This window comes from Pocillopora verrucosa, chromosome 8 (genome assembly GCF_036669915.1).
Source record: "Pocillopora verrucosa isolate sample1 chromosome 8, ASM3666991v2, whole genome shotgun sequence".
Lineage (NCBI taxonomy): Eukaryota > Metazoa > Cnidaria > Anthozoa > Scleractinia > Pocilloporidae > Pocillopora > Pocillopora verrucosa.
The window spans coordinates 2,084,206-2,098,473 of NC_089319.1; the positions used below are offsets into that span (position 1 = coordinate 2,084,206).

General features: G+C 38.6%; 2 protein-coding genes across 2 annotated transcripts; both read left to right on the plus strand.

Moving 5' to 3' along the window:
• The first annotated feature begins 74 nt into the window (after nucleotides 1-74).
• LOC131789443 (decapping and exoribonuclease protein) lies at nucleotides 75-3,447 on the plus strand. Its single transcript, XM_059106553.2, has 3 exons — nucleotides 75-450; nucleotides 1,236-1,611; nucleotides 2,006-3,447. Exons 1-3 carry the CDS (start codon nucleotides 116-118, stop codon nucleotides 3,110-3,112), a joined length of 1,818 nt encoding a protein of 605 aa, XP_058962536.2. The 5' UTR covers nucleotides 75-115; the 3' UTR covers nucleotides 3,113-3,447.
• Nucleotides 3,448-4,618: 1,171 nt separating this feature from the next.
• Nucleotides 4,619-14,126, plus strand: LOC131788833 (alanine--glyoxylate aminotransferase 2, mitochondrial). The gene is made up of 17 exons (XM_059105927.2): nucleotides 4,619-4,778; nucleotides 6,128-6,207; nucleotides 7,036-7,128; nucleotides 7,629-7,720; nucleotides 8,125-8,248; nucleotides 9,362-9,456; nucleotides 9,931-10,024; nucleotides 10,154-10,219; nucleotides 10,420-10,447; nucleotides 10,569-10,669; nucleotides 11,048-11,140; nucleotides 11,241-11,313; nucleotides 12,048-12,107; nucleotides 12,230-12,318; nucleotides 12,741-12,893; nucleotides 12,991-13,089; nucleotides 13,446-14,126. The coding sequence occupies exons 1-17, from the start codon at nucleotides 4,685-4,687 to the stop codon at nucleotides 13,545-13,547; spliced, it is 1,536 nt and encodes a 511-aa protein (XP_058961910.1). The 5' UTR covers nucleotides 4,619-4,684; the 3' UTR covers nucleotides 13,548-14,126.
• Nucleotides 14,127-14,268: the final 142 nt, after the last annotated feature.

Genomic DNA, 14,268 nt, shown 5'->3' on the forward strand with positions numbered 1-14,268 from the left:
TGGGTAACATTCATATTTCCTCGTACTCAGTCTCGCTCAGTCATTTGTTTCTCGGAAATAAAAAAAAATGCTAAAGTAGGCAAATTCCCAGAATTCTACGCTCATAACATACAAAATGTCGTCTTTAGGATCGGAAAATCGTATGGAACCCTTTTTTGTTTCATCTTGGAGGCCCAACTCTAACCTACCGGTACGATACGGTCATAGCGAACTTGGTTTCTTTTCTATTGACGAAGAAAGGCACTTCTTACCAAACAAATGTAAACTTGGGACGTTGCAGCTACCACAGAACTGTGATAGCCTCGATATAGATTTAAATGTGGGATTTGAGCAATGGAAAGATCTCCCAAACGTCCAACAACACCTTGATTCCATGCTGCAATGGATTCTACTGAACAAACAATTGATGACGAGAACAGGTGACTTCCGCTCGAGCAAGGATGGTGGCAGGTACTTTCATGTAGAGTAATAGCTTGTATTTCTGAACTGCAGCGATACAACAAATAGTTAAGCACTGTCCTGCACTCTGAGAGTATGGGAGAAGGTTAACAGTTTTTTTATCATGCGCAACTGAAGAGGAGCGAGACCCTCGTGAAATGAGTGGAGATGGAGATGAAGGAGTAGGCTTCTTTTATCTACTACGTAAAAAATGTTCTTCTTGTTGTTGACTTGAATACGCCGATAGCAGGGTAGCTTTCAGTAATCGCCATTTCTTTTTATCAGTTCCAAGCGAATATTAACAGAACCAATAATTTTACTTGCTGACTACCCAAGTGCGATTACAAAAAGATACTCAGAATAACGATCCAAACGGCGGATAGAATGCCTGCTGGGATTGCCAAAGTGATGCGAGTGTCTTCTTTCACACTATTGTTGGTCTCATCCATTTGAGTAAAATCGCAGAATCTTTCATTGCAGCTGAAACTTTCACCTCGATTTCGAAGAGTGACCGGGAGAGATAAATGAGTGAGGGTTTAAGGACAAATATTGGCATGAGGAAAGGTTTAAATTGAACTACCACAGCAAAATTTTAATATGTATACAGCTGACTTGGAACTAATTCCAGTCGAGTTTTGCAGCTCAACCTGTCTGGACATTTTAAGCAGATTTATGTCGTTGACGGAAAAAGCTTCTTCTTTCTCAGTTGCCAAATTATTCAATGGAAACATTGACTATGCAAGGGAGACTTTTTAATATGTCTTTTTTCTTATGCACCAGTTAATCTTTTCTTCTAGACTGGATGTGGACTTTGTCACGTCGCGTGGTAATCTGGCGCGTATCCTTAACATTTGGAGTGGAAAAGATGGCAAAGGCCGAAAGTGGACCCTTTTGGCCACTCGCTACAGAGGAACAGTTTACCTGAGCCACATCGAAGATAATCGAGACGATGAAATGTCGTCCTTTGCTCGAAGGGTTTGTTACTGGGGAAAAAGGTTTGAAGTGGAAGTCACTGCACCCGCAGAAGAAGACTCGCTCCCAGGCTATTCGCGCGGAAACAAAGAGGAACGATATGGTCCTATGAAAGCTTACCCAGGGTTCTTTTCAGTCGTAAGATTTCAGTTGGAAGGTCATAAGATTGCGCTAAGAGCTGAAATTGATGCCCAAACGCAAGTAAGTGATTCTGACATAATTAAAGGTTCCGATTAATTAGGAAATGAACGCCTTATACCACTTTCCAAACTTTAGATATTTTTACAAACTAACTTGAGAAGACACTCCGGACCCTGCAGTATCACTGCAGGGCCCAGAGATTGACGAAAATCGGACATGAAACGTCGAGCTCGACCCGTTTAAATGGACAGAACATACACTTGATTTCTGGGTGGAGCAGTTTTATTGTTAACTGCGCAGATACTTGAGAGAATTATGCCCCACGTCGATTAAATTTCATCAAAGAAATTCTTTGAGAGTATACTACTGTTTCGACTAAGTTTCGACTGGTTTGCGAAGATCTGAAGTGACAAGAAAACATTACTAAACATTACTCTTCCGCTTGATTTTTCAGGCTCTGGATGAGCTTCAAATTCCAGACTACGTTGAACTCAAAGTTACGACCGAAAATATTGTGCGGGCTACTTGGGCGTTTAAACGAAAGAGACTAGTACCCTGGTGGTGTCAATCAATCATTTCAGGAACGCCGCTTATTGTGTACGGTATCCGAGACTACGATGGTCACGTGAAACGTATCCAGCACGTGAGAACTGACGAGATACCTGATGAGGTTGGGCATGAAAATCTCGACAAAGATGGGTGTTTGATGTTCTTGAGTGATGTGCTCTCTTGGATGAAAGACATCGTGTTCGAAGAGGACACCATGGCTGTCTATACCTTTCAGTGGGATCCAAACGCGCCTGCTAATGGCGTGACGGTGAGCCCGTTGCGTGACACACAGAGCACTTTCTTGCCTGATTGGTACTTGAATGAGATGGAAGATTATTTTGCGAGTCTTTGTGATCAACGGCAAAGCAAAGGCCAGAAAAGAAAAATGGAGGACGAAAGTCAAAATAAAGATCGAAAGGAAGGAATGAAGGATATGCGTAAACGACTTGAAGAATCTTGGCCAAGAACAACGGAGTCTGGAAAGTCGGACTATCATGAGAACATACAACGAAGGAATTTATCCCACCCCACGACGCGGAGGTCGTATGACGACCGCGATCGCGGAAAAGCAACGCAGGTGTTGTCGCATGACACACCTCATGAGGGGCGCCGCCCAAAAAGAGAATCGTCCCAAAGAGGAGATTTCAAAAGAGAACATCACGCGTCAAGCGTGGCCTATAGAAATGATACCGAACGTGCCATTGGAACTGAGACGCGACTTCATCTTGGTAGAACTAGCACTCGTGATGATCACCGGCACCCATCGCCACAGTTTCATCAAAGTAACAGAAAGCAACTTGATAAAGTTACAAGATCTGAAAGATACCGTCGAGAGGAGGAAGATCAGAGACGGCCACGGTCGTGGTCGGTTATGTCGCCACGTATGGAAACACATTCCCTAAGATCGGGTAATAAAGGTTATCCTTTTGCCGATGCTGAACGGAAATCAGAAGAGTCAAGAGTTAAACGACCCAAGCGAGACTCGGAGCATCGAGCTTTCAGAAGACACTGATATTCATATCGGAACTTCAAAAAAGAACCTTTAAATCGAAATTCAGTTACCTATAAACAATCTTCACAAAAATAGGAAAACATAGCGCGTGAGGAAATGCAAGATATTTTTTGTTGAAAATACATTTTAGGAACGTTTAAGTATTTTTCACTTTGTTTGATACAAATGTACATATGTAATAATCATTCTCTGTCATATTTAGTCTAGACGTATTTGAGGCTACCACCTCTATTTTTAATCGAGATTTAAAAGAGTCGATTATCCAAACAACCAATGTATTTTATAGACAATCTTTTAACCAAAAAAACAAAACAAAACAAAACAAAAAAAGAAAACAACAGAAAAGCCTTGTTTGGTAAGGACCGTTGGTAAAAATTTTGTACCATACAAACAAAATCTGGTGAAAAATACACCGCGAGGTGCTTACTAAATACATTTCGTGTTCCGAACTCAAAGAAGGTGGAAAAAAAAAGATAACTCAAATTCAGTAGATATAAGTAGGGATACATGCATGAAAAATAAAACTACACTTTTATTAAGAGTGTAAGTATCTTTCACAGCATTAAAACGTTCAAAAAGCATGAAGCAAGAAGTCTTTTGTGCGAAGATCAGGTCACCTGTTGATAGCATTTTACGAGGAATTATCGGTTTTGTTGACTCTACATTGACTCTGGAGTTTTATTGAGGTTCTCTTGCTAATGTGAGTGATAAATGATGAGGGCCACAAGTGAAAGTAACGTAGAAGAGCATAGCTCTTGGCTTTCCTAGATCACTGTAATGGTAGGTGAATGAGTGTGGCTATTAAAATTCTTTGTGCACTACACGTGAAGTTGCGCTTGAACTTCAGTGCCAGACCTCTAGCAGACCTCTTGCGCTCGCCGATTCGAGTAGCTCAGCGCCGCTCATAATTCCCCGCGGGCGATCAAACGCTTGTGCCGAAGCGGTGATAATAAGCGCCTAGTTACAGGCTATTGAGTGCTACACGGCTTAGGAAAGCTACTGACCATATAGTCGTTCTATTTTGTTAAAATAGGGCTCAAATTGATGCTCATGCTGTGAAATTGTCAAGGTGAGTGACAAAAATGTGTTATGGGGCGTGTGAGGGAGGAGCGTGGGGGTGTGGGGTGTGGGGTGTGTGTGTGTGTGTGCGTGCGTGTGCGTGTGTGTGTGTGTGTGTGTGTGTGTGTGTGTGTGTGTGTGTGTGTGAGGGGGGGGTCCAGCTAAGGGATATACATATACCCATTACTACTAAGTTGAACGACAAAAAGTTACCGAAGTGACTGATAAGACCTGAATAACGGTAGTAGAATTAAACAAGCAAATCCATCTGCCTTCCGAAGCGTATCTTTTCTTATGATCTTATCGGACTTCTATGTCTGTGGAGGGAATGCACAATTATTTCATACAAAAATTGTCTCGAGACGACTCTAGAGACAAAGTTTCAGCGGATGAACTGAACGGTCTCCATCGAAGCTCCTCTCAAAGGACCCTGAAAACGAGGCTTGTTCACGCAAATTACATGACATACACTTCTTCGTCCTTTTTATTTTCGAACAAATCTGTGAGCGGAATATGTTTTCAAAGCGTCTAGTTTTGAGCCAGAGAGGCTGTCGTGCGGCGTTTTTCGGGCTTCAGAATGTTCAAAGAGGCTTCGCTACTTCTTCAGGTATAGTTCTATGCTTTTTTTTACGGATCAATTCCGGTGAACCAAATTTTTTGCCCAGACTGGTTGAAGGTCGGCTAAACGTGCACGACCTCTTGGGGTTCGGCAGTCACAATTCCTTACAAGATCGAACGTATTAGAGGAACATTGTTGACAGAGATGAGTTTAAAACTAACTCTTGCGCTCATAGAAACTTCGTATGCAACGAAAGCTTGGCAAAGTCCTTTTATATGCGCAGTTGTTGTTAAAGCACTAGAGCTGAAATCAAATTCAAAATTAGGCGCTTACTTTAAAGGAAGTTTCGGTCATCGGTGGTCCTCGCAAGCCTTTGATTCTAGAGAAAAACATCGTAATTGCACTACCGAATCGGTACAGATGGGAGAGAGAGAGCGAAATTAAAGCAGATTAGTAATGGTGATATGATTTCGTGGAGTTCAGTTCAGTCTGTGATATATGAATGATCATTCGACGACTGTGAAGCGGCAGACGACCGATTTATCAATCACGAGTAAGACTACAGACAGAATTGGACGTCCTATCAACAGTTGATCAAAACTATGTCAAAATTTGACATGTAAACTAGCCATTGAGCATGCTATTTCATAAATAAAACAACCGTTCAATTGGCTAAATTAGCGGCAACAGCTCACACACGACGTGTACTGTCCAATTCTATATGTAGAAGCATGATGCGAATATTGTCCATTTACAATGTTCAGTTACAAGCATGATGGTCCTATATTAATAATGGTGACAGGACTGAGTGCAGTCTGTAATCATACAATCATACAAAGTTGGATGGCCCCAAAGGTCAAGTACACCCATAACACAAACATTGTTCTTTATTTGCTAATGGCACAGACTAAGAGGAGTCCATTTTGGTATGTCATGATACATTTACTAGTGATTAAGGCTGGCAGGGACTGCTTCAGTCAAATTAAAAGCTTCAAGGAATCACAAAATGTTATTTTATATTTTGCCAATTGTCCATATAAACTTGATTCAAGGGATGTCTGTACCCAGTATTTGAACTTTTGAAATGATTAAGGTAATTCTTGCCGTTTCATTGCTACAAGAAAGAGTCACTCCTTGGTACAACATGGGCTTATTTTAATTTAAGAGAGTCACCTTCAGGTATGCATACAAGTCATGTATTGTGGCACTGTTTTTCATTGGTTTGAATTTCGATTCATTTTTGCGGATGCAAGGTTTTGTTTATCTGTGAGTCTAGTGACTCTGAACTGAAGCAAATTGCAAGTCAAACAATATGTGAAATTAATCAAACAGCACAGAAAGTTTAATTTTGAGATGTAAAGACAATGATAGTAACAAATATTTGTTTGGGTTCCTAGGACCTCTACTGCAAAAGACAGCACCTCTTGATCCAGGACTGGAAATGCCACAATGTGATTATGAACCTGAACAGTACCAGGTGGTACACATTAAACTAATCTTAAACAATGTTTAGTATAGTTCAGCTCTCACCATGCCAATGGAGACTGTAGATCTGAGTCACAAAGACATATCTGGAGTTGATTTTTTTTTTACCTGCAAAGAATGAGCAACAAATCAATCTTCAGAGTTGAATAGCAAGTTGAGAAGCCTTAGGTTAAAGTCTCAAAAAGTAATTTAATGTGTTGAAAAGGCATTAAAATAAGCCTTCCAGGTGGGGATTGCTACAACCAGCGAAGCTATGAGGCCTACATGGGGTAAAAGTTAAAACATTTGGCTTCTCTGCCCTATTAAAGACAAACTTGTTAATTAGGCTTTACTTTCAGCATTCCAAGTGTTTTGAATTTGTAGAGAACTCATTGGGATCTATTTGTCTTTTCATTAAATTGTGTACATTTATCACCTTTGTTTGAGTGATATGTATGTGTATGTGTGAACTCTGCTGTTACTTTTTTATTCCTAGGATCTCATTAATAATTCTCTTTAATGTCTGTCATATAATTCATAGGATGTTAGTTTGGAGAATTTGAAGTTGGATCAACTAAAAATTTCTCTTTATTCTCATCACTTGTCTGCTTGATCTTGAATTGATATTGTAAGGAGAAATTCTTTCTCGGTCACTCATGCAAATTAAAGGGGTAACCCATTTTTGACTCTCATAGATGATCAACACTTAAATTCTCAATTTTGATATGCTCTCAGGCAGACATGTAATGAGAATTTATAGTATGAATCAATGATAGAAAATAGCTTTGATGTAGCTTTAAATTATTAAATAAAGGTGTGTTTGTTTGCTCTGATTTATCAGGGAATCTCATTTGAACATGCTAAAGAAGTGAGGAAAACCTATCTGAATCCAGCTTTGTTTTCATATTACAAGGAACCAGTGTTTATTTGCAAGGTACAGTTATGGATTTTCACAGATATACTCAAGTCAGGACGGCACAGTGTTATTGTGTTTCCTTACCACACCCCAATTAATCATGGTCCTTTTTAGAAAAGAAACTCTCATGACAAGTCTCATGAAACTCTGAGAAGATGACAAGCACTTGTAAAATTTTTTTAGCTACACCCTGTATACTGGTCAGGAATAAATTTTACCAGCTTATTCAGGAGAATCCTGATTTGCATGTATATCACACATACTTTTATTGCCTAAAGTGTGTGATTCCCAAACTAGTTTCTTTTAAGACCTGGTTAGTTGATCACCTTACAATAATCTCCCAGAAAATGATAATTTTTGAGGGACAGCTAGTCCTGGCAGATTACCCCACCTAACTGTGGTTATTTCAAATGCCACCACTCACTGAATTAAATAATTGTTATTAATTATAAAAGATCATTTAATACCCAACTGCAATAAAAATTGCCCTAGACTTCTTAACATGTTGTCATTTTTAGGGTCACATGCAGTGGCTTTGGGACAGTGCTGGAAAAAGATACTTGGATTTATTTGCTGGTATTGTGACAGTCAGTGTAGGACATTGTCATCCGTAAGTTTTGGTGAATTGTTGAATTATCTTAGAAAATTAACTGTAGACAGTAGTCATGACTGGTGCTTACTTACATCTTCACTCCCTGAGGCACAACCAAAAAAATGAAGTTCTTCTGATGATATTCATGTGTTTTTAAGCACTGAAAGATGATGGTATGTAAGGGAAATATCAGTAAGGGAACATCATTCAATTTCTCTGATCTAAATTAAATTAACAGAAATGTGTGGTAGAGAGTACTGAGAATTAACTTTTAAATCTTGGGCAAGAAAGGGTTAAGATAATTTCTAGAAGTGGGGTTATACAATACATTAAATCTTGTGCTTAATATATATCTCCATGTCTGAATAGTCAGGAAGCTCTCCAGTTTATGATAGCTGATAAAAGTATCTGTTGTTCTTCAGTCATGTGACCAAAGCTGCAAAAGACCAGTTGGATAAATTGTGGCATACGACTAACATATATTATCATCCAACCCTCCATGAATATGCAGAGCTTATGGCATCAAAACTTCCTGGAAACCTTAAGGTAAACTGAAACTAGGGTTTTTAGATAATAAATAGGTTCAGAAAATTTTGGTTGTTCAGTACTTAGTATTTATAAAAAAATAAATGAAAGGGGTCTCTGAGAAGTATTAGATGGTAATGGAGTTGGGTTCATTAGAGCCAGTGTAGATATCCTGTTAATAAACAATTTGCAACATCTAACAATGTTTCCCTCAACTTCAGTGAGTTTTATTTTAGTGTTGTAACCCTCATTGAATGAGATACAATTCTGTAAAGGGTTTCGTGGTTTTCTGAAATGTTAAATGTCAGGAAATTGGTCAATGAATTATCCATTTATGCATGATCACTCTGAAAAGACTCACAATGTAAATTAATTTAACACTGAATATTCAACTTAGAAGGAATTTAGGCAGCCAAACTTAATTTTTCAGTGCATCCCTTAATCACTGTTTTGGTTCATTCATTAATTCCATTTTTATTTGATTGTGTCTTTGTAAGTTTATTTTTATTTTACAAAGTGTGATCTAATCCAACTCTGAGATTTTTTTATGACAGACTCTTCCTTTAATTGCCTGTGATGTTACAACTAGGAAGATATTGTTGTTTACTATGAACAAGGCAGATCCATAGCTCTCTTGAGCTACAGTGTAGCTAGTCAGGTTATTAGGTAGGGAAATATGCTTTGAGCCTTTTTTTCCTTTTAAAAATAGACAGTGTGTGACTGTGGTAAATAATATCATTGAACGATGCTGACCATGACTGTGTCAAAATTTCAAAGGCTTGTATCGTGTTTTATTGAGTTGCTTGACATTTAAAATCTTCTACCATTGACTATTTGAGTTGTTTTGCCCACTGACCAAAGGCAAACAACATCCTCTAGCTTGGAAAGATTATTATCATTGGGCTTGAAGACAAATAAAAATGGCATTTACTACTTCTGTTCAAGCAAACCTGCGAGAATGGCAGGATCGATATGTAATGCCCTAAATTTTTGTACACAGAAGTATGTACATAGTGTAGTTCAAGAGAATCACCTTAATTGTCTTGCTAGTTATACAATAATTGGGATCCAAATTTTATGTACATTTTATGTTTTCATTTTAGAATTTTCAGGAAGTTCTTTCTTTTTCATCAGGTGTGCTACTTTGTAAACAGTGGCTCAGAAGCTAATGATATGGCCATCATGATGGCAAGAGCTCACACTGGAAACTTTGATTTCCTTTCTCTGAGGTAAACTGTGGAGTGACAAACACTAATAAAAACCCCCAAGATCTGATTTTCAACTCTTCCCTCTAACTGCTACACATTTCCTTGCAAATTAGTAACAAGAATTTGGTGTTAATTCAAGAAAACCATTTTTTACCCAATAAGTTTGAGTATGCTCATTACCCATTTACTGGAAAATGTATGGAAATTCTAGGGAGAAGTTACATGTTAATCACTTTTGGGAGTTGAAGGGTTGAAAGAAATGACATAGCATTAGAAATGGTTGACCTTTTAAACTCACAACATAATAATGATAATGATAATTTCCCTTTCAACGTCTTCAGCCATGCTCTTAGCTCATCAGGGACATCTACCGACCCCAAACTTAGTAAAAAAAAGGAAAGAAATCACCTGATGTGTACAATATGTGGATATGTTGATTTGAACTGTGTTGAAATTAGCAGGATTCATTTGGTTTCTTTTGTGGATTTGTAATAGAAATGCATATCATGGTGCCAGTCCATACACTCTGGGGATTCTTGCTCACAGCACATGGAAACTCAATGTCCCCGTGGGATTTGGATATTTTCAGGTAAACGGCGAAAAGAAGTTACATGTAAATGTCATTTGATAACGTCTGCAGTTTTTGTTTCGATGTCAATATTCTCAAGTCCTTCTGCTCTGCTGGGTTGTAATGTTTTTAAAACGCTTATCTCCCCAGACTATGAACCCAGATGTGTACCAAGGACCCTGGGGCGGAGCTAACTGCCGTGACTCAATAGCACAGGTTGATGGGAATTACCGCAGCGTTTGGTGTAACTCACTTTATCATTGTTTCATTGTTTCATTGTTCATCCATCTACCATCTATTAATTCATTCATTAATTCGTTCAATCTTTCGTTTCTCGTGCTTTATTCGTTTGTGTAATCCACTCGTTTATTAATTTATCTCTAATTTATTAAATGTATTTATTCATTTATCGACAGACGGACAGAACATGTAATTGTGCGGCAGGTAAACCTTTCTTGAAACAAAAGAAAAAAATTCTATCAATAGATATGTGTGAGGAGCTTTTTCATTTTCAATGAAGTGATGTCGAGTACACTATCTAACCAAAACATTTGTATCAATTAAGGTCAGTGTATGGCTTCCAAGATGTATGTTGATCAGCTGAAAGATGTCCTGGTGCATTCGACTTCAAAAAAGGTTGCAGGATTCATAGCTGAGCCTATTCAGGTCAGAATGCTTTTCCCAACTTCTGAGTCGTTTACGTAGTAGTTACGATCATTTTCCTGACATGACATAAAAAAATTTTGTATGGATGACGCAGATGTGTTTGGATACCAGCGCCCCATCTGATTGGTTGTTTCTTGCGAAGCGAAGCGAAAATCATACTACAGCCAATGGTAGTTCTTTATTTTGGCCTTATTTTGAGCATGTAACATATGTAGGTTCTTAAATTGAGCGACGATTTACTCAAGTTTACGGTGGTCAATTTACGTTTTCAACTCAGTTGTTAGCTCTAAGTTACCTGTTATACTCTCCCACCGACGCAGCACCACAGTTTCTTTAGAAACTTACCCTCTTGAGAAATTGATGTGATCTCTTCGTTAGGGTGTCGGAGGTACCGTTCAGCTTCCCAAAGGTTTCCTGAAGGGTGCATACGAGCTTATACGTGAAAGAGGTGGTGTGTGCATATCAGACGAGGTACAGTGTAGCTTTTATTTCTTCATGACGTATACGTTTCGTCTAGCCGCTACTTTCCGAAAGACGTGTTTTCTTATTTTTTGTTTTTTGTTATGTGTAGGTTCAGACTGGGTTTGGTCGTCTTGGCAGTCATTACTGGGGTTTTGAAACCCAGGGTGTTGTTCCAGATATCGGTAAGATTTTAAAGAAAAACATTGATTCTCTCACTATAAGTTTTTTCCATTCTCCCTCCCCGTTAAAATATTTGTTGACTTGACAAGTAGTTATACAAAGCGGGTTCTGACTCATTTTGAAATTTCACTGGGTCTCTCTGTGAAATTCATATACATTTTGAATACATCTGAATTCGTGTGGGGAAATAACACAAAAATAGTCAGAGATCGTTTTCATGAAGGACTGAACTCAGACTGCTATACTCTTCTCATTTATAAAGACAATTTTTACAGAAGAAAAAATCAAGGTACACCACGACTTCTTTGCGAGAAGACACAATATTGATATTTGAAAAATCTTCACACAAACAGTCAACAAGATTGAGTGGTTGATTCAGGCGTGATGATGGGTGATAAAACAAAGGCATGACTTTCAATTTCACACACTGTAACTTGTGACATTTAAAAATATTTTAAAAACCAGCGTAAATGACTTTGAACTTCACAGAGTGACAGTTGCGTGAAATGTAGTTGAATTTCATTGAATCCTGTGAAATTTCAAAATGAGTCAGAACCCGCTTTTTATAACTACTTGACAGAAAGTCTTCTAAGATCCGCATAATAAATGAAACTCAGGAAGTTTACAACCTCGTCCATAAAATGCTTTGCTTTCGAAAGAATGGTACAAATTGGACGGGAAAGTACCTTATTTTGCGGTGGATTTACATTTGTTTTCTATCTCTTTCTTTGATTAGTAACGATGGCTAAAGGTATTGGAAACGGTTTTCCAATGGCCGCTGTCATCACCACACCAGGTAGGATTGCTTACATTAGTTACCATCAGATAGCGTGAAAGGTGGATCTTTTTCCCCTTCATTGCTTAATTTGAATGCCCTATACCCTCAAAATTCGTATGTAATTTCTTCCTCTTCTTCAGAAATTGCCCACAGTTTTGCCCAAGCCGTTCATTTTAACACATTTGGTGGAAACCCTGTGGCTTCAGCAGTAGGAAAAGCTGTATTAGAGGTACTGCCCCAGGAAGTGTTCCAATTTGCGACTGAGACTGTTTTCGCTGTCCCTAAAAGATGTGTTTTCGAATTTCTAACAGCTAATTTACTTTCAATGGAAGATTTACTTTCATTGGCCAATATTTAGCTGAATAAAGCCTATTTCAATTCTGATTGGTCAGAAATGTGCTGCGGCTGGTGGCTCCTCAGATTTCCCGCCATTTAATGATGCATGCGCAGCGGATGGAGTCTGCTATTTGCTTGGTGTTACGTAGTCAGATCGGCACGAGATCTCTTTTTAACTTTCCTCGTTGGGTTGTTGATTCTTCAATCGGATTTGCCGGAGATGTTTATCGAAGTGAATTTTTTTTTCGTATTTCTTTGCTGTAATTTCTCTTTAACCAAAGATTTGACCAAGCAGCCAACTTTTTCTTCCCTAAGGCTATTGATGAAGACGGTGTACAAAAGAACTGTGAGGTCGTGGGAACATACTTCTTAGAAGAACTGCTTCAACTTAAGAAAGAGTTCCCGGATGTAATCGGTGACGTCAGAGGGAAGGGTTTGATGATTGGCGTTGAGTTTGTCACAGATAAGGTGAGAGTTCAATTTATTCTCCATTATTTGGGTGGGAATATGAATCATTCTACGGTCTTAAACATTTAAGAACACGAAGATCGTTTTTATTTCCTAGGAATCAAAGACACCTTTGCCTCCCGAGAAGTTCGTCCCAATCTGGGAAGACTGTAAAGACATGGGAGTTCTTGTCGGAAAGGGTGGACTGTATGGAAATGTAAGTACTCACTTTAGAGATATTAATATCATCCTTGTCCTTTGTCTTTGTCGTTGCTTTGATAATTTAGTTTTGTTCCCATTAGACGAGTATCACTCTCGTTATACGTTGATTCGAATTCAAATAATTTCTGGTACACAGTGCCTGTCTCAGTCTTCTCTTCTTCAATTCATGGCATCTGCTGTATGACAGCGCAGCTCATTTTGTTGCCCGCCCTCACGCACGCACGCACTTGCCTCAAGGGTTGAAACAAACGACTTCCTTATTTTTTATAAGAATTTGGTTTTCAACTGATAGGTGTTTCAGTAGATTCTTGTGCTTAAATTAAGACATTTTTTAATATTTTTTTGCCTTAGGTAATGCGTATTAAGCCCCCAATGTGTATAACCAAAGAGGATGTCGACTTCGGAGTTGCAGTTATTCGTGCGGCCTTGTCCAAGTACTCGCATGGCAAATAAATAACAATCGTTGGACTTTTTACGATTACTGTTAGCACCAATAGTACCTCTGAATAAGTTGACATGCCCCACCGACTTTACTACATTCGCAGTATAGAATATCACAACACCGTTTAAGTATCCCAATGATCTGTCATGTAGTAAAACTATTTTTTTAGAGAATATTCGTGAATGATAATAATTGCCAGTAAAACACGAGACATCCTGATCGCATTGATAATCAAAGTGGGTCCGTGGGTTTTTCAGAGATCGATTTTAGGGATATGGACTGTCTTTAAGTGATGAACATGTGACTTCTCCCGATAATATCCATGCATTATTCAGGAAACTTGCTATGGAAATACTCAGACTTATCAGGTAGAAGTGGCTTTCTTGATCCAACACCGAATTATCGTGACTAAGTGACACTGAAATGTGTAGCAGCTAGAGAGGAGAAGCAATATCAGATCTTGGTAGTTGTAGGGTTAAATGCTTCTTAAAATCATGGCAATGCCTCACATCAAGTGGACGAAAGTGATTTACCTACAAATGGTTTCAACGCTGGGTAATCAATAAAAAACATTGAATCTATCGCACAAATGTCCCCTCTCTTATTTCTGTTTTAGCATTCATATTGTATCTACAGAGATCTGCTCTTGATGCGCGGTATTTTTAAGCTAAAGCCTTGCGAAGGAGAATGAAAAGGTCTCAGTGAATGGTTGAGAGAACCGACAAGGTCCAG